This window comes from Pelobates fuscus, chromosome 2 (genome assembly GCF_036172605.1).
Source record: "Pelobates fuscus isolate aPelFus1 chromosome 2, aPelFus1.pri, whole genome shotgun sequence".
NCBI lineage: Eukaryota > Metazoa > Chordata > Amphibia > Anura > Pelobatidae > Pelobates > Pelobates fuscus.
The window spans coordinates 230,755,581-230,776,173 of NC_086318.1; the positions used below are offsets into that span (position 1 = coordinate 230,755,581).

At 39.4% G+C, this 20,593-nt stretch overlaps 1 protein-coding gene across 1 annotated transcript in view; it reads right to left on the reverse strand.

Moving 5' to 3' along the window:
- Positions 1-2,987: 2,987 nt before the first annotated feature.
- SLC2A12 (solute carrier family 2 member 12) overlaps positions 2,988-20,593 on the reverse strand; it is a 66,821-nt gene continuing 49,215 nt past the window's right edge. The window contains exon 5 of the mRNA XM_063443250.1: positions 2,988-3,376. Coding sequence (XP_063299320.1) covers positions 3,340-3,376 — 37 coding nt within the window. The 3' untranslated portion in view covers positions 2,988-3,339. The remainder of the gene's footprint in view (positions 3,377-20,593) is intronic.

Consider the following 20,593-nt stretch of genomic DNA (forward strand, 5'->3'; position numbering starts at 1 on the left):
GATTCACCCTGTGTGCTCTGTCTTCATTTTCTGTTAGTTTCAGTTTCAAGGTTTCTGTCTCCTGTTCTAAAGATTTGATACGGTCTTCCATCTGTCTATTATGATAAGATACTGCTTCCAATTTCTCGTCCATATTTTCTATCCTCTTTGTCATTTTTGTTATATCACTTTTCACATTTTCTGATAGGGTTTCTAATTGTTCTTTGATTTTTTTCAAATTGGTTGTCAAGACAAGATTTCAAGTATTCTGGAGTTATACCCTTTATGTGTGAGGATTCTATATTTCATGTATCTTGATATTCTTCTCCTTGCGGATTTATCTGTTTCTTTTGATTTTTATTTCGTTTATTTCTTTTTTCCGACGGATTTTGCTGATAACCGTTTTTCTTCTTTTGAATCATTGTTTCTATCTTTTTTAGCTTATTCTTAGCTTCAGTTCTTTTTGTCGCCATTTTTAATTAAATGGATATATTTTCAAATGGAGCGGGTATATTCTTATATGTTTCACTTTCTCACCTTCTTCCCTCTCCCCTTCTCTATGACTGTATTTCAGTGCGGTAGATATCAGCAGTAATGTTGGCAGTGGCTATTTGAGTACTTATATATCCAAATATATATTGAATAAATAAAACTGTATTCGGATTGACCACGAATATGAGGGGGGTGTTCATCAAATTAATCTTATTATTTATATAGAAAAATCACCATAGGCAGTTATTTTTTATGATGCCAGTTGTCCATGATGGATGATAAATAAACAAGGTAAACTTATCACCAGATAAACTGAGCCTTTTGACGGCCAGAATTAAAATTCTCATTTAAATTAAAATGTTACCCTGGTACCCTGGTTCAAGGTAACAAAGCAAGGGGGAATAGGAGTAGACGGGTAAGGGCCTTTTGTGCATCTGATGCAAAGTATCTTTATGTGATATGTTCAAGTTGAGGACACTTACTCAGGTCCTAACTTGGGCGTTAGAGTTAGAAGAACCTATAAAAGTAAACCATTTACTTTTCACACTGTTATCCTATTTAATTTAAAGGGACACTATAGTCACCTGAACAACTTTAGCTTAATGAAGCTGTTTTGGTGTATAGAAAATGCCCCTGCAGCCTCACTGCTCAATCCTCTTCCATTTAGGAGTTAAATCCCTTTGTTTATGAACCCTAGTCACACCTCCCTGCATGTGACTTGCACAGCCTTCCATAAACACTTCCTGTAAAGAGAGCCCTATTTAGGCTTTTTTTTATTGCAAGTTCTGTTTAATTAAGATTTTCTTATCCCTTGCTATGTTAATAGCTTGCTAGACCCTGCAAGAGCCTCCTGTATGTGATTAAAGTTCAATTTAGAGATTGAGATACAATTATTTAAGGTCTCTTTGAAAGTGAAACCAGTTTTTTTTTTCATGCAGGCTCTGTCAGTCATAGCCAGGGGAGGTGTGGCTAGGGCTGCATAAACAGAAACAAAGTGATTTAACTCCTAAATGACAGTGAATTGAGCAGTGAAATTGCAGGGGAATGATCTATACACTAAAACTGCTTTATTTAGCTGAAGTAATTTGGGTGACTATAGTGTTCCTTTAACATTTTAAACACATTTCAGCTACTTCTGTCTCCTCCAATGTCTATTAAGATGTAACTGTGACAAACTCCCCTTTCCAAGTGTATTTGGACTATATGGTTCGGGAACTGAACTGCCGCATGAACCGGAGACCACCCTGGAGCTTATTAAGCGTAATTGCTACTTTGTAGCAATTTCCACCGCAGTGTTCTAAGTGTTCGTCTGGGTGGCCACATTTCCTCTGAACGACCACGAGACTGCGGCCATCTTGTTCACATGAAAACAGTCAGCAGTGTTTGGTTGTCGAATTCATGGAACTATTTTCGGACACTGAAACTCCTGAACACCGCTGGACTTCCACGATCGCCTGTGTTTGGTTTTATAACACTTAAGAAGACACTGTGCGGTGGAAACGTTTCCACGAACAAGGGGAACAAGCTCCAGGGTAAGACTCTTGAATATGTTTGGTAGTTTGTTCGTTTTTTAAACTACCGAACTAGACCGTCCGCAAGCCTTGATTCTCTGGAACTGTTTTGGGCATGGGACCATGCGTGCGGTCGGTCAAATTATGACTTCCAGGAAATTCCTGAACCGATCTGGGTGATTTTTGGATATGTTGGTCACCCAGATTGGGGCTATCATGGGATGTAACTTTTGTGGGGATTTTGTGTGTCTAAAGGTATTTTGGGGGTTTTGTAAAATTGTATGTTTTCTGTGCCTGGAGATAATTGAGTTTAATACAGTGCTGACTCAATTATCTCCCAGGCACAGGGAAGGGATTGACCCATTTTGTAAGGGAGTGTCTTGGACCTGAGAGCCAAGGTAATCGTGTGTATGTTTTTACTGTAGTCTACTCTCTGGTCCAGGAGGGAGTGCCCGTTGCATGGGGACCTGCATATAAGGCCAGTTGTGGCTGCCATTAAATAGATTTGTTTTACCCTTCATGAAGTCTAGGCTCATGTTTAAGGGAATTGGAGAACTATATTTACTCTGGAGATTGCTATCATCACTATACTCCCTTGGATTATAAAAAAAATTCGTGGAAGAGCAGCCTGGTTTGGTCTCTGGACTAGGAGAGGTCTACCCACTGGAAGCTGGATCCTGGTCTTTGGTCCAGGGTGGGTGAAGGACAGTGAGACCCCAACCGAGGTTTGTGGGGTTTACGGTGGTTATGGTGTCCGTTGCAGTGCTTATGGTACTCAAGGATTACTAGGAAGCGGCGATTGACAGAGGTACCCGTTGGGGTGCCAGGCTGTCCATCACAGTAACACACTGCACAGATGTCTCATCACAAAATTATTTATCAAATATCACGTTATCAAATAATTGAGGGCATGGATGCATGCGTCAATATTTGTGCTCTCATTTTTATATTTTATTCAATTTTTTAAAACTGTTCTTAACATACACAGATGTAAGTCACACTTTTACACATGATAAAGAAAACATGATTTAGATCATGGTATAAGAAATGTGATAATCAGTTTTATTTTAACTACATGTAATTCAAAGTTCACAATTAAAAAAAAAAAGATATCAGTAGACAAAATTTATTGATTATAAATAGAAACGGTCTCATAAAGCTAGCAGCGTTTTCTCCTGAAGTAACAGTACTGGAAATAAATGTGGTGATCACATACAAACTTTACTACTGTGCTACCAGCCATTGGAAAGACACACGCACACACATTACATTGTTGCCTTTAAATTTATCCATGTCTTCCGAAAATGGCTGTTTTGTGCTCTTCACCAGTTTCACTGGCATGGGTTTAATTTATACTTCAACTCTTCTGACAAACTGTCCATTTGTTATAGTTCCTGAAAGATAATTGAACAGGAGAAAAATAAAAAAATAAATAAAAAGATAAGACACAAAAAAAGAGCAGAAAGGGACTTTTTTATAGGAATATATTCGAATACATAGAAAATGTTATGAAACATTAACATTGCAACCCACTTTCTAAATTTAGTTGGAAATCTGTTTATTTTTCTTCTATTCCTGCAAATCAAAGGAAGGAACACTGCTAGTGATATGCGTTAGAGGGCTACACCTTCTTAACCCCTTAAGGACAGAGCTTCAGAAGCTTGTCTTTCACTTAATGACAACGGCATTTTTTGCATTTTTTGCTATTTGCGTTCAACTGCAATTTGCATTTTACTAATTTATTGCACCGACACATATTATATACCGTTTTTTAAAGGACAGAAAGGGCTTTAATTTGATGTAACACATATATATATAAATGCTTATTTATTATAAAAAAATACAGAAATATGCAAAAAAATGAATTTTTGTGTGTTTTTTTTACAGTTTTTGCAATAATAATGTGTACATAATTAGTGCAGGTTAAGGAAAGTAATTAAAAATACATTCATTTAGTTGTTCTGAATTACAGAATATATAATGTGTCTGGGATTTTAAGTTTTTTTTGGTAGTTACAGGTCACAAAGCAAAAGGAGTAAAATAAACTTTTTATGTGGAGCGATTTTAGAATTTGGTATGTTTGTCTTGTAAGCCTAATAGCCATAAAAGAAAACAAAATTGCCACACAAAAGTATATATTTATATAAAGTAGACACCACAGGCTATTTACCTAAGGTTGTTTTGACACTTTTTACGTAGCCATTTTACCGCCAACCTCTGCTAAATATTGGAGTAAAATTGTGTTTTTTGGGGGTTTTCGCACACAAACTTATAACAAAGAACTTCTCGTGTGTATTTTGTAAAGTTGGTGTGTGCTATTCCTGTACAACGTTTTATTATGTGTTCAGTTACTTCTGCTGAGTACAACGGTACCCCCATTGTATGTCTTTGGCACTATTTCGTGAAGCTACAGTGCCATATAGGAGACCTGTCCTTTTCAGTATTCACAGTAGAATTTTGAGAGACGGATTTAATGAGCCTATGCTTCCATTTGGGGTATTATAGTAGTTTGACTGTTCAAAAAAAACCCACAAAGGCCTACCATTTGTAAAAGTAGACACTCCAGGGTATCTCATAAGGTGCATATTGTGCCTTAACATGCCCCCATTTTTTTACCATTATATGCCAAAGTATGTGGTAAAAAATAATTTTGTGCATTTTTTACATACGGATTGCATTTTTGCTGGGCATTTTGTATATTTCATGTGTGCCACTAAGTTCAAACCCCCCAAATTATGCTCAGCTAAGTCTTCTGAGTAAAAGGACACCCCCATTGTATGTCTATGGCACTATTTCGTGAAGCTACAGTGCCATACAGGAGACCTGTCCTTTTCAGTATTCACAGTAGAATTTTGAGAGACGGATTTAATGAGCCTATGCTTCCATTTGGGGTATTATAACAGTTTGACTGTTCAAAAACACCCCACAAAAGCCTACCATTTGTAAAAGAAGACACTCCAGGGTATCTCATAAGGTGCATATTGTGCCTTAACATGCCCCCATTTTTTTACCATTACATGCCAAAGTATGTGGTAAAAAATAATTTTGTGCATTTTTTACATACGGATTGCATTTTTGCTGGGCATTTTGTATATTTCATGTGTGCCACTAAGTTCAAACCCCCCAAATTATGCTCAGCTAAGTCTTCTGAGTAAAAGGACACCCCCATTGTATGTCTATGGCACTATTTCGTGAAGCTACAGTGCCATATAGGAGACCTGTCCTTTTCAGTATTCACAGTAGAATTTTGAGACGGATTTAATGAGCCTATGCTTCCATTTGGGGTATTATAGTAGTTTGACTGTTCAAAAAAACCCCACAAAGGCCTACCATTTGTAAAAGTAGACACTCCAGGGTATCTCATAAGGTGCATATTGTGCCTTAACATGCCCCCATTTTTTTACCATTATATGCCAAAGTATGTGGTAAAAAATAATTTTGTGCATTTTTTACATACGGATTGCATTTTTGCTGGGCATTTTGTATATTTCATGTGTGCCACTAAGTTCAAACCCCCCAAATTATGCTCAGCTAAGTCTTCTGAGTAAAAGGACACCCCCATTGTATGTCTATGGCACTATTTCGTGAAGCTACAGTGCCATACAGGAGACCTGTCCTTTTCAGTATTCACAGTAGAATTTTGAGAGACGGATTTAATGAGCCTATGCTTCCATTTGGGGTATTATAACAGTTTGACTGTTCAAAAACACCCCACAAAAGCCTACCATTTGTAAAAGAAGACACTCCAGGGTATCTCATAAGGTGCATATTGTGCCTTAACATGCCCCCATTTTTTTACCATTACATGCCAAAGTATGTGGTAAAAAATAATTTTGTGCATTTTTTACATACGGATTGCATTTTTGCTGGGCATTTTGTATATTTCATGTGTGCCACTAAGTTCAAACCCCCCAAATTATGCTCAGCTAAGTCTTCTGAGTAAAAGGACACCCCCATTGTATGTCTATGGCACTATTTTGTGAAGCTACAGTGCCATATAGGAGACCAAGCCATATCAGTTTTGACCGAACTTTGAATTTTGACGCCGGGCCTATGTGCAATTTCCAAGCATCTTTGCAGGTTTTAAATTCAAACTACCCCACAAAGGCCTAACATTTCTTAAAGTAGACACCCCAGGGTATTTCAGAAGGCATATTTTGAACCTTAGCGTGGGATCATTTTTCCGCTAGCGTGTACCAGGTGTAGTGGTTATAAGCGTTTTTTTCTGCCTTTTTGACACACAAAGTGAGTTTGCACAGTATATTTTGCAAACCATATGTGTACTACCACTGTATAATACTTCATATTTTGCTCAGCTATGTCTGCTGAGTACAAAAATACCCCAGTATGTACCTTTGCCAGGTATATGTGGACATCGGAGGGGCACATTTGGGACACAGCCATTCCATTTTTTTTCACATTTTGAATTTTTACGCTGTGCCCATGTCCCATTTTAGAGTATTTTACCAGGCTATATAATCCAAATACCCCATAAAGCCATACCATTTCTTAAAGAAGACATCCCAGGGTATTTCAAAAGGCATATTTTGAACCTTAGCGTGGGATCATTTTTCCGCTAGCTTGTACCAGGTGTAGTGGTAATGAGCGTTATTAAATGTATTTTTTTTACTTTTTAAAACTTTTTTTACTTTTTAAAACTATTTTTTCAACTTTTGTTTTGATTATTAATTTTTTTAAAGTTTCCTAAACTTTCGTAAAACTTTTTTTTACAGATTTAACATTTTTCTAAGCTTTTTTTTTTACGTTAACCCCTAACTAGCAGTAAGCAGCACTAACAGTAAATTCCCCATTTTCCCATAACTCCCACCCACCCCAGCTAGCAAAATATTTAATTATACAATATTTAAATTAGTTAATTAAATAAATTTAACCCCTGAGGGTTAAAAAATAAATAAAAGTTAATCGTCAGGGGTTAAAAAAAAAATTAGAACAGTATAATACTGTGATCTGTATTTTGATCACTGTAGGCAGTGATCGACTGGCAGGGAAGGGGTTAATTTTTATTTGGACTGGGTAAAGGGTTTATTTTTTTAAATTTTTTACTTAAACGTTATTAAAACTTTTTTTAACTTAATTTTTTAACTTTTTAAAGCTTATTTTTAAACTTTTTTTAACGTTAACCCCTAGTTAGCGTAATACTAAATCCCCCAATTCCCCACTAACTTCCACCCTCCCCAGCTAGCTAAATTTATAATTGTAAAATATTTAAATTAATTAATAAAATAAATTGAACCCCTGAGGGTTAAAAAAAAAAAGAATTAACCCTCAGGGGTTAAAAAAAAAATCAGATCTTAGTAAAATGTAATCCCTGCCAATTGATCACTGTAGTCAGTGATCAATTGGCAGGGAAGGGGTTAATTTTTTATTAAAATGGGTAAAGGGGGGGAAAAGGGGGGTGGGATTTTAATTTTACTATTTTTTTTTTCCACCAAGGGGCAGGATCACTGAAGATCCGTCTCCCTGCACTTCACACAGAACCAGGAAGTGCAGGGAGGCGGAGGTGAGTATAGAGAGCACATGTGCCCGCTCAGACATGCTGTCAGAGCGGGCACATGTACTGGGGCAGCCCGATCCGGTGCTCCCGGTCTGCCTCTAATGCAGAGGCAGACCGGAGCACCATTAACCCCACGATCGCCACGATTGCGGCGATCTGGGGTTAATTTTAACGGGTGACGGACGAGGTCCGTCACTCGTCATTAACGCATTCCCCTGAGTGACGGACCTCGTCCGTCACTCGTCGTTAAGGGGTTAAAGACACTTTCATACAGAGTTATTTATTAGAGTAAGAATTGCTAAGAATTCAAATTTCAGACCCAAATGCTGAACTGGAAGTACAGTTGACTGAGATTTTTTTTTTTTAATTAGGCTATTTGGGCCTTAAATGCAGGCCCCGAGTCCTGCAGGAACGTGTGAGAACGGCGTTCCTGCACTGTTTCCACACTTTAATTCCACACTGTATTTTCTGAGAAATATATATGCATATGAGCATATAATTTTTTGGAGGGGGATGGAGGGGAGTGGATCAGGGATGAGTTCTCACACTTCCACACTCCCCAGGACTTGACCCCTGCTTCAATGTAAAATTCACTTTTAATTCAAACAATTCTTAGTTTTGTTTGTAAATAACCAAAAAACAGCAATATAACACCACAATATCAGTGAAGTGTAGTGAAAAAATAACTTAGCTTAGTAATCAAAATGTAGCCTCCCAAGATCGCTACCCACAAAGAACGACCTTCACAATATACAGAATACCAGAAAAACAGAAAATTCGGGATACGGCTAAGTGAATCTAAAAAAGGAACATAAACAAAAAGAAGTAGTGTGATACAGCATGCACAATAAATCATGCGCTATATAAAAATGCACTCACAAGATGACGTAGAGTTAAGCGCTCATAGGGTGCCTCCCCCGATGATGTGGGGGGCTAGTAATCCCCCTCTCACTGCAGGATAACCAATGGTACACAGGACTTCAGATGGATAAGTGTAAAACATTGGCTCTTTTATTATTTTTAAAAAGGTGAGTAATCACCAATCAGCATAGGATAAAAAAGAAGAAAGCGGTAGGTCCTACGCGTTTTGTTCCGTTAGGAACTTCCTCAGGGACCGCAGTGACAATAAAATCAAAACACAGTATTAACACAGTGTAAAGCATAACATATCCTATTCCTACCGCTTTCTTCTTTTTTATCCTATGCTGATTGGTGATTATTCACCTTTTTAAATATAATAAAAGAGCCAATTTTTTACAGAATAGGATATGTTATGCTTTACACTGTGTAAATACTGTGTTTTGATTTTATTGTCACTGCGGTCCCTGAGGAAGTTCCTAACGGAACGAAATGCGTAGGACCTACCGCTTTCTTCTTTTTTATCCTATGCTGATTGGTGATTATTTTTAAAAAGGTGAGTAATCACCAATCAGCATAGGATAAAAAAAAAGAAAGCGGTAGGTCCTACGTTAGGAACTTCCTCAGGGACCGCAGTGACAATAAAATCAAAACACAGTATTTACACACAGTAACGCATAACATATCCTATTCCTACCGCTTTCTTCTTTTTTATCCTATGCTGATTGGTGATTATTCACCTTTTTAAAAATAATAAAAGAGCTGATTTTTTACACTTATCCATCTGAAGTCCTGTGTACCCTTGGTTATCCTGCAGTGAGAAGGGGATTACTAGCCCCTCACATCATCGGGGGAGGCACCCTATGAGCGCTTAACTCTATGTCATCTTGTGAGTGCATTTTTATATAGCGCATGATTTATTGTGCATACTGTATCACACTATTTTTTTTATGTTCCTTTTTTAGATTCACTTAGCCGTATCCCGAATTTTCTGTTTTTCTGGTATTTTGTTTGTAAATAACCCTGTATAAGTTAAAAATAAATATGCTGAACTCAAAATACTCTTTTTATATTCAGGGAGGTCCTTTTTAAATTAAAAAGTATTTAAACCTATGGTACATGCAATGCTATTTCCGCAATCTGTCGTTCCAATGCATCTCACAGATAAGCATTAATATCATCATGTTACGCATTGATGACGCCAAATGTTAGGATCTTCGAAAACCAAAAGTCTTTAGAAATAGGAGAAATATCTTTAAAAACCAGGTTACCCTTAGGTTCTTTAATACCTTCAGTTATAAAGATAGTTATAAAATACAATAATTCAACATGTGGTTCATATTTTTTTGTTGCACACAGACAGAAGTAGAGCACATAGAGAAGGGTGTATTTCATGTACAGTTTCCCGCTAAGTTGTATGTGCTCTTTTATGACGTAGTGGCTCTTCTTATCCCAGGAATCAGCTTATCAAACTATGCTTAGTAAAAGTCATTATGTGTTTTAGTTGGACCTGCCCAAAATTATCTAGCATTGATATGATCATGATCTGTTTTTAACAAATTAAGTGCCTGGCATTGTTTGAGTAAGGATGAAAAGCACTCTCGCAGATCCCTCTGGAACCTAGAAAAGTGGAGCTATGACAGTGAGCATCTCATTCCTGAAATCAACCATACATTTTACATTAAACTTAGAAATGGAAACTAAATAAAATGTGATGGTAATTGAATAATGCGGAACCTGATTACGCAGTAAAATGGATGATACTGCCCTTACAATCCATAGACATTCAGCTTCATAAAAGACGGAGCAAAAAATAAGTAGTGGTAGTATTATGCACATACACATGTCAGTGAACTTTCCTAATAAATATTTTTTGTTTCCCTTCCTGCATTGATTTTATTGCTTTATATAACCTACAATTACTGTCAACATCTACCAACCACTGCAATTTAAATTCTAAATCATGTTTCCCCAAATCTAATTTGTCCATTTGCTCTGTAAAATTAGCAAATTAGCAAATACAGCAATTCCAAACCTATGATCAATCCAAGGTTTAATCATACATTAATATCGTATTATTGAACCCAGGGCTGTGTAAGTACTCTGTGCCTCTTGCTCACTCAGTTACTAACTCACTCATTATTGTTTTCACTCAGTCTGATTGTGAGTTAGAGATATGCCCTCCAAGTCCTAAATGTCTATCTGATATATGAAAATCTTTTAACATTAATGTGGCGGAACCAACCTCGCCACCGGGCACTGGAGAAGCCTGGTTGCTCGCCTGCTCTCTTTGGACTATGGCCCTGCAGGTTAAACCTGCTATTTTCTATGCAGAAAGGCTTATTCGTGCCTTTCTGCCGGGGTGTTCGGTAGATTTGATCTACCGAACAAACTACCGAATGCACGACCACCTAGGAGCTGGAGTGTGCCGCCAATTGACCTCCCTGAAGCTGTGGTTAACCGCAGCTTAATTGACGAATGCTGGGTGGCCTTTGTTCGTCAAACGAACACGTGGCGGCGGCCATCTTAACTCCCGAACAGCGGTGTTTTGCCGTCGAGTGTCTGGAACTAAAATCGGACACTCGACTATGCAAACGCCACTGAGACCTCCAGACTTCCATGGATTCGTGCTGGAACTACCGAACAGGCCGCCGTTCGGTAGAACTACTCATACGAACAAGGGGATTCCAACGAAGGCAAGCCACAGCTATTTCCTTCGGTATTTTCAGCCGGTTATACTCATAACCATAGACCGACCGCAAGGCCGAACCTTATGGAACTATTGTCGGCTACTGTTGCCTTTGCGGTCGGTCATAGCTTTCAACATCCATAACTCCCGAACCCCCAGTCCGATCTGGGTGATCTTTGAGTATGTTACTCACCCAGATCAGGGCTATCAGGGGATCCCATAGTTAGGAGTGTACTCCAGGTATTTGGGGTACATCCAGAAAGTGGGGAAATAATGTACATGATTAAGGGGATAATGTGTCATGCTGAGGGGAGGAGATGTGTGGGAGGTAACTCATGTGTGATTGGTGTATTGTGTAATTATTGTAAATCCCTCCCTTGCATGGGAGAATCCTTTATAAGGAAGTTATGTGAATAAATGAGTGTTCCTGTTTTAACCCTCAAAGTGAAGTGTCGTCTCATTCTTGGGGGGAATTTGACTGTATGCCGATTGCCAGGAGTGTAAGCCGTTCGTAAGGCTTTTCCTGTTCGGCTGCTTCCAGGGTTCGTGTGTTTCCTATTCGGGAGTTGGGGTATTCGTGCAGTTTGGAGTTCGGGAGATTGGTGATTGCAGTAGCTGCTGGTCTATCTGAAAGGGGATTATCGCCTAGACGGTTTTTATCCTCTTGTGAGGGAAATGGTCTGTTACAATTAATGTAAATGGTAAGCTACTTAGGACACAGATAACTTTATAGATCGTAGCTATCTTTTCTGGTGCAATGAATATTTGACGCAGGAATTAGAAAGTGTGTTAATTTAAAAGGTAGACTTTTGAAAATAAACAGACCCATGTATTATTTGCACTGTAGATACCAACCACAGTGTCATCAAGATGCTGCAAAACATTGCTTAGTTAAAGAGATGCTTGTGTCAAATAAGAAATAATGTTGCATCAGAAATGATGGTATGAGATGTGTTTAGGGTGTCAGGGTGTGATTGACATGGGGTGTCCAATATAACATTTTCCTATAAAGTAAAATAACATGTTTTTTTTTAACCTTACCATATTTAGCATAGTCAAAAATACATACTGAAATTCACTGCTTGATAAATGCATCAGGGCAGTGTGATTAGTTGGAACAGGCTATTAAGTTAGCTTTCAGCGTAATCCCTCTTATTAAAGTTACATATTCCTTTTACTATAATGTGAAATAAATGATCAAATGGTGCCTTATGCATTTTACACTTAGGTATGTCACTCATGGTCCTGGTGTCATGAGAAGAACAAATAGCAATGTGACATTTCTGTTTATAATAAGCTATACAAAAATAACGTGAATAGAGTGTAATTTCCCTAGCGATGATGATCCCTACAAATTGTGAAAATAAATAGGATACTGTAATGCATTGTTTGTGCAGGGATTTCACTTGAGATGTACACTGCATCTGGAATGATTACGTTTCTGTTGATGTGTGCATAATTAGAAAGGGAAAAGATGGGATTTTTTATGTATATTACTTTGCCTGTGGTATATCCAGCATCGGAAAAGGTTACTCCTATCTTGATGTATGAATGGGAAGGAAGAGCAAAGGTGGGGTTTTATAAGTTTGAATGGCTGGCTGAATAGCAAGATAATTTTTGGCAAGTGACAAAAATATTGTTATGCAAACACAAATGATCCTAATACACAAAGAGTCAATGATTCTGTAATTATTAGTTCCATGGAAAAATATAATACAGACATTTATTACAGAGGGAGTTTCCACTATCCTTGTATTTGTATGGTTAGCTGCTAGACTCTACGTAGGCTGTGTCCACATTCCCTGCTTACAAAATATGCAGTACCCAAACATAAGTACAAAATAATAAAGTGCTCCAACAGCATATTTTGGCCTAAATCTGTACTGGATGAGAGTGATGCTTATAACATATGTGACAAAACCAGTATTTTCCTTGGACCCGCCCTCACCAAGTCCCTCACTGACCTGACCAAAAAGTCCCTCCTCAGACAGGTAGTATGGTCGACCGAAGTGCGAGGTCCCCTTCAGCGCTAAGCAAGGCACCTGTGTTGGCCGCCCCAAACCATACTAAGAAATTTCTCATCCACACAGATGCCTCCATGTTTGGGCTGGGAGCCGTGCTAAGCCAAGTGGGGGGGAGGGAGGGGAGGGAATGGAGCACGCGGTGGCATATCTCAGCAGAAAACTTTTACCACGAGAAGTCAGCTATGCCACCGTGGAAAAAGAATGCTTGGCTCTTGTATGGGCATTAAAGAAGCTGCAGCCCTATCTTTATGGTCGTCCCTTCCCTTTAATGACAGACCACAACCCCCTCATCTGGTTGAACAGAGTAGCCAGAGATAACCCCTGCCTTCTGCGTTAGAGCTTGGCTCTACAACCATGCAGTACAGGCCAGGCAAACAGAACGGCAATGCAGATGGATTATCGTGGCAGACGGAATTGGAGCCTTAATTTATCCCCCCGGACATCCCCAAGCCAACCCATTGGGGTCTATGCAGGTATGCCGCACCATGTGACAAACCCAGTATTTCCTTGGCCCAGTTATTTTCCCTGCATTCTGTAGATTTTCCTACCGAACACCGACCACCCCCCGGCTCATTTAACTTCAAAGAAAACCACAAACTTAAGTGCTCGCTCTGTGCGGCCGCCGTTCGTATAACCGAACATAACGTCCGCTGGGAAATGGCGGCCATTGTGTCTCCTGAAAGCAGACAGTGGTACTTGGTCGTTGAGTGTCTGGAACTCTAAATCAGACACTCGACCCCACGAACACCGGTAATTTGGTATGAAAGCCTGCTTCATTTCACGACAAGCCAGGAGAGCGCTGTTCGGTAGGATTGTTAGCATGAACCAGGCGAAGAATCGCTACCTATGAGCCAGGGGAACTGTTTGTCTTTTTGTTCATTTTGGAACTCTCAAAAGTGACCGACCGTGACCACTTTTTCTCTGAAACTATTTTGGACAGACTCCACGTTTGCGTGTAAAACTTTGCCCTAGTGGCGATTCAGCTGCATTCGTGGGTCTGAGCACTATTTGGATTTGTACACTCAGTTATCTCCCAGACACAGAGACTCCTTGGCGTGTTTTACTATATTTTTGCTGGAGGCCCTATGCTGGAGGTCTGTGTATAAAATTGGGCCATCTGGTCATATTAAAACATTATTGTTGTACCCTTCATCAAGCCTCAAAGTTTGGGTATGGGAACAAAGAAGCAATTGATTTTAACCACGATCAAGCACGGAGAGCCTGGGGTGGAGGTGAAAAAGGGGAGATGGGACAGATGAAAAAAAAAGTATCAATTTGAAATAAATGCAACTATATTAATTACAAACATTTTGTTAATAGGAGGAGTAAAATTTATGGAAATGGGCTGCCAAATGGTACTCAAGTGAAAAAAGGTTGGGAACCACTGCTCTAGAGGGATGTAAGTCCTCGGTTCCCTAAAAATGGATCAAGCAATGGGGAACTGGATTTTTGGGTAGAGGTATCGGAGATTGTGAACTCTGCAACAACAAAAAAAATCAGGTTATTCTCTCTGATTTGGGGATAATTTGAAGAGATTTCGATTTGAGACTGATTCAGCTGAATTTTGTTTTATCAAGTGTACATTTAAGTTTTTATTCACCAAACAGTGAAATCAGGTGAATTGAAAACTGAACTGCTAATGTTAGATTAACTTAGCTTAGCTGTTAATTTATCAGATGCAATTACTAATATTTACTGTTTAGTGAATTCTTTAAAAAAAATAAAAGTAGATGTCATAGGTTGAACTCCAGAATAACACAAATCATTTTCGCTTTTTTTCCTTCATTCCTCCACTATAACCAGTTTAGCCAAAAAAATCCCTATTAGTATTTGTCCAAATTCAAGATAGTGTTTGTAATAAACGTATCATGTTGTTACCATAAATAACTAATAATGTGACAAGTCAAAACAACATATATCGTGACAAACGGCAACTATGCAGTATTTAGACTGCTGTCAAGCTCTGTTTGTGATGGTAGTCACCATCACTGGGAGCAGAAGGATACTTTACAAAGGTTCCTAAATTGGTCCTATGTCTAAGTCACCCTGTACCAATTATATATGCAGGGTATTTAAAATGTGTTCATATTGTTAATTGTTTTGTGTGCTCTCCTGTCCTGCTAATGTTTGTTACCAACTAGTGGATTTGGCAATGGAGCCTGTAAAGCTCCCTCTGTTGGTAGCAACAGCAATATGCACTTCCTGAATAGCAAGGCTGGTTAATTTGCATATTCAAGTAGATTTGCATATTTCTAATTCTGCAGACAGGAGAGATATTCTGTGTTGGTTATTGACTTCTCCACCTCATTGTAGATATGTTAATGTGTTATTATAATTCCCTGTATGTTTTCTGATATGTTTTGATTACTGTATTTTTTTTTTTAATTGTCACCAAAAGTTACATGTAAGGAGTACTTGGGCCAGTCCAAAGAAAAAAAAAAAGTTCTGTATGTTAGTTCCATTTGGAACGGTGTCCTGTGTGGATTTTTAGAGATCCCAGCCACAGAGTTGTTGTAGCCGTTGGCTTGCTGCATGATCCCTCTAGCCCTGGGATAAATCAAGAGAGCTGGGCCTGAGAGCAGCAAGTGCCTTTGTTAAGGCAATATAAATCACATTGCAGGCAGAGGTGAATACCAGCCTGAAAGAAGGACTGCAGCGGAATAGGCAGAGGGGACGGTACGTGCCTGGAAGAAGGGCTGCAATCTGGTCAGGTGTAAAAGCTCCAAAAGTACCCCAGTCAAGCCACGGTGACTGGAGCAGAAGAGCGTCAGTTGGTTCCAGCTAGGTAGTGAACCTGGGCGGAGGTACCCAGCCGGAGTACAGGGAGCTCTGCTACACTGTCAAGTTACCTTTGAGCAGGAGAACTCTGCATAGTAGCAGAGCTAATGTAGGGAGGGCCCTGGTGGAAATGTTTTAGGCCTTCCTCTAGCACAAGGGTGACCAAAAGGTAGATCCCATTCTGTTGCACAATTCCTATGTGCTATGACAGCTGGGGTCTACCATTTACCCTTCATTGCAGGGTTGTATTTGTGATCAGTGTTTGTGCATTTGAATGTAAGTATGTTTGTGTATAGAGTATGTGTGTGCATGAAGGGTATGTTTGCATATACTGTTGCCATTGGAATGCAGTGATGTATACTGTGCAGTGGGTTTGCGTTAAAATGCAGGGGTGTGTTTGTATGACGTACTGGCTTTTAATTTTAGGTGTGCTTTTGTGTGTGGTGTTGGTGTTTTTATATACATTTAGAGTTTATAATACAGGTGTGTGATTGGATGTAATGTTTGTGTTTTATTGCAGAGGTGCACACTGATACATATACACATATGGATACAAACTGACATACACACACACTGACACATCCAAACGATCTCAGATATACACTTACACATGCACACATGCACACACACACACACACAATGACACACACCAGCTATCTGACACACAGATACATACACTGGCACATACACACACCATGACACACATATATACACACTGACACATTCACAAAATTTGAAACACAGATACAACACATTAACACATACATACACACATACATGTAATATTATTTATTTTTTTTAGCCATCCTCCTGTTAACATACTTGTGTGCAGGAGTGTGGCTTTCCTGGGGTGTGGCTGCTGACTGAGGCTAATGGGAGTGTGGGTCTGGAGCTGGCCCTTTCTTTATATCTTCCTTTTCTCTCCCTCCGTGCAGACTAGGTCTCCTCTCTTTTCTCCTAAATATAGAGAGTATGGGCACTCACTTTCTTCCAACAGGGCACTGGCTGCTGGTATTATAGGGGCCCAATTGCGCTGTTTAAAAGCCACAGCTCATAACCAGGGCCTTGTTTAGCAATACCTCTCGGGTGACCCTAAGTGCATGCCCCCCTCCCAGCGTGTGGTAGTTCCAATGCTGACTCTCCAATAAAATCGTTGTAATTTGAGGTTGTCAATGTTCTATTAAAGAACATTAATCCTACCCACCCACAATTTATTCCTTGGCAGCCTTTCCTGCCAAGAAACATTCAAAAGAAACAGATTTATCACGTACAATTCGTGGAAAGTGTTACTCAAACCACCAGTGGTGAAGGAGTTGAAAACATTAAATAATTAACTAAAAATCATTCCTATGAATAAGGTAAACACCATAAACCAGAACAAGCTGGTGATTGTGATTCTGTAATCTATGTTCCACTTGTTGCTTCCCTTGGAGTCTTTGAAGTAAACTAGACACTCCTGACTGGAAAGGAGCACATGTTTTAAAATACTTTATTATATAGGCAACACATTCAAAACATATGCAAAGATAGAAAGAAAACAATGTTGACAATTTTCTGAAAATAAAGATTGTCAAAAAAGAAATACATATACTATGCTTTTTGGACGGAGCTGCAGCAGTAAGCCTTGACCAAACCACAAAGTGGTCCACAATCTCAATACTCTACATGCCCACCGGAATATTTCTCAGGAACTTGTACAAGGGCTAACCTGGCTACCAGCATGGTGAAATGTGTGTGTTTGCAACTGACTGTGGGGTAAGATAAGACACACAGGAAACAGAATATATCAATTAAAAGGACACTAAAGGCACCCAGACCACTTCATCTCATTGAAGTGGTATTGGTACACAGTGTCACTATTGCACTTAGTGCTGCAATTTAAAACTGGAGGCGCTTCCTGGATCCTAACTGACTTTTGGTCCGGTAACTGTCACTGGACATCCTCCTGCTCTGCATGGATTACAACAGGAGAGCTCTGACACTGCAAGTGCCTGAGCTTATGAGACAGTTACGCATGGTCTGCACCAGGTGGAGGGGCAGACCAGATTCCCAGCACACTGGAACACCAGAGATCAGCATGCCCTTCTCCGAACAAGGTAACAACAGGAAAGGAGGAATGAATATTTGTTTTAAAATCATTATTAATTTAATAAATGCCCCAAACAAACACTACACCCCTATACACACACACTATACATGAAGGGGGATGACATGGGAGGGGGTTGGGGGTAGGGCTCAGAATATTATTTTTATTGGATGACTCAAGACAAGGTGCTACAGCAGCTAAAAAAAGTTGATGTAAATAAAGCTCCGGGGCCTGGAGTACAGAGAGTTGTTATTAATGGTAAATGTTCTAGTTGGACAAAAGTGGTAAGTGGTGTCCCCCAGGGTTCTGTTCTGGGCCCGCTTCTATTTAACACATTTATAAATTACCTTGAAGACAGCATTGAAAGCCGTGTTTCAGTGTTTGCAGATTACACGAAACTCTGCAAAGTAATACGATGTGAGCAGGATATTGCTTTGCTCAGGGTGATCTCGATAGATTGAGGGACTGGGCACTAAAATGGCAGATGAAATTATATGTGGATAAATGCAAAGTTATGCACTTCGGGGGAAAGGATGCAGAAGCAACTAACACCCTTAAATGGTAGTGAATTAGGAATAAACACACGAGAAGGATTTGGGAATTGTTAAAGACAGAAAACTGGGCAACAACATGCAATAAGGTATTGTCATGTATAATATACTTTTGTCTCTTTATAAATTACCGGTAAGACCACATCTTGGATATTCTGTGCAATTTTGGGCACCTGTTTTTAAAAAGGATATTATGGCACTAGAAAAAGTACAGGTGTGGGCTATAAAATTAATAAATGGAATGAAGCATTTTAGTTATGAAGAAAGCTTACTTAAATCTCTTTTGTTTTGAAAAATAGCAGGTCAGATGGGATATGAGAGTATTATACAAATATATTCGGGGCCATTACAAACCATTGTCTGGAAATCTATTACATAGGATACAAGTGCATGTGTTTAGACTGGAAGAAAGGAGATTTAGTCTGAAGCAATGGAAAAAACAGCAAGAACAATAAGTATGTGGAATTCTCTGCCTGAATTTTACCAGAGTCTATACAAATGTTTAAACAGCAATTGGATGAATACTTGCAAAAACATAATATACAGGGATATAACTTTTAATTAGTGGGGTAATAGGTTCCTGATTCAATGAGATATCTGACTGCCATTCTGGGGTCAATAAGTTATTTTTTCCTAGTTTGTTGCAAAATTGTAAGTGCTTCAGACTGGGTTTTTTGCCTTATATTGGATCAACAGCAAACATAAATGTGAGAAAGGCTGAACTTGATAGACACATGTCTCTATGTAATTTTGCGACAGACATTTTATTACTATTGCGCAAGATGTTGCAATAGTTTTGCTGAAAAATAAAAATCAGAAATGTAAAAAAAAAAATTACGCATAGTTATGCATGAGAAAATCACCTATATCCTCTTACATAAATATAGGAGACAAAACTAGACTGTTTAACATTAAAGGAACACTATAGGGTCAGGAACACAAACATGTATTCCTGACCCTGTAGTGTTTAACCCACCATTTAGGTGGCTTGCCCCTCCTTAGCCCCCCTATAAAAGTTTAAAACTCACCTTATTTCCAGCGCCGCGCGGGTCTGCCGGTGCTGGCTCCGCCCCCTTTGTGACATCATCAACATAGCTGATTTTTTTTTTGGCAGCACTGACCCAGGAAGCACCTCCAATGGCCATCTAAGGAGTGGCCACTAGAAGGTGTCCCTAGAGGCAATGTAAACATTAAAAAAAAAAATGAAAAAAAAAGCCTGAAGGGAACCATTATACTCACCAGAACAACTACATTAAGCTGTAGTAGTTCTGGTGACTATAGTGTCCCTTTAATTAACTAAAAAATAAGATTGATAGTACAGCACCTTTAACTTTTTAAAGCTCATTCTTAAAGCATTTACAATCATACAATTTACCCGGAAACAAATCTTATTAGATTTATCCCTTTGTACAGCGCTACGGAATGTGATGGTGCTATATAAATAATAATAATAATAATAATAATTAGTTTCAATTAAAAATAAAAAAACATTCTGATATCATGAAAATGGGATATTGTTCATCTCAAAAAAGTCTTATGTATAGTAAAAGATGAGAAGCGGGGCGGGGCCTGACAGCCAAAATGGCCAGAGGTGCTCTCTAAGAGCTCTTGCACTGGAGGGCACAAAAACGACAATCCTGGCAAATCCAATCATGCCAACAGCCCACGGTGCCCAGAAAACGATAGAGAACCACACGAGGAACAAAACGGTACCGGTCATGCACTACAACGATCCACGAGCACATGAACCGTCCATGCGGCCTATACTGCAGCGGAACCCGAAGCCTGGGGGAGGCGGACGATCGCCCAGCAAGGGACCCGCTCGCAAGCGAGAATTGCAAGATGCCCAGCTACCCCCCCCTCTGGACCGGCGGGGGTTATCCCGGTACTCGCTGGGGACGATTACCCCCACAACAAGACACGAACAAGCGACAACACTTGCTGGTAAACGGGGCTGTCAAGGCCCCAACAAGATGGAGCCACAGGCGCAACCTGGAACCGAAAGGCTCCCCTGCCAAACCACCCGTTCACACGCTGGACTTTTTCGAACGGCTCTGCACCAGCCTATGGTCCGGGCTCCGCAGCAGGGGATGGCTCTTCAAGCAAGCGA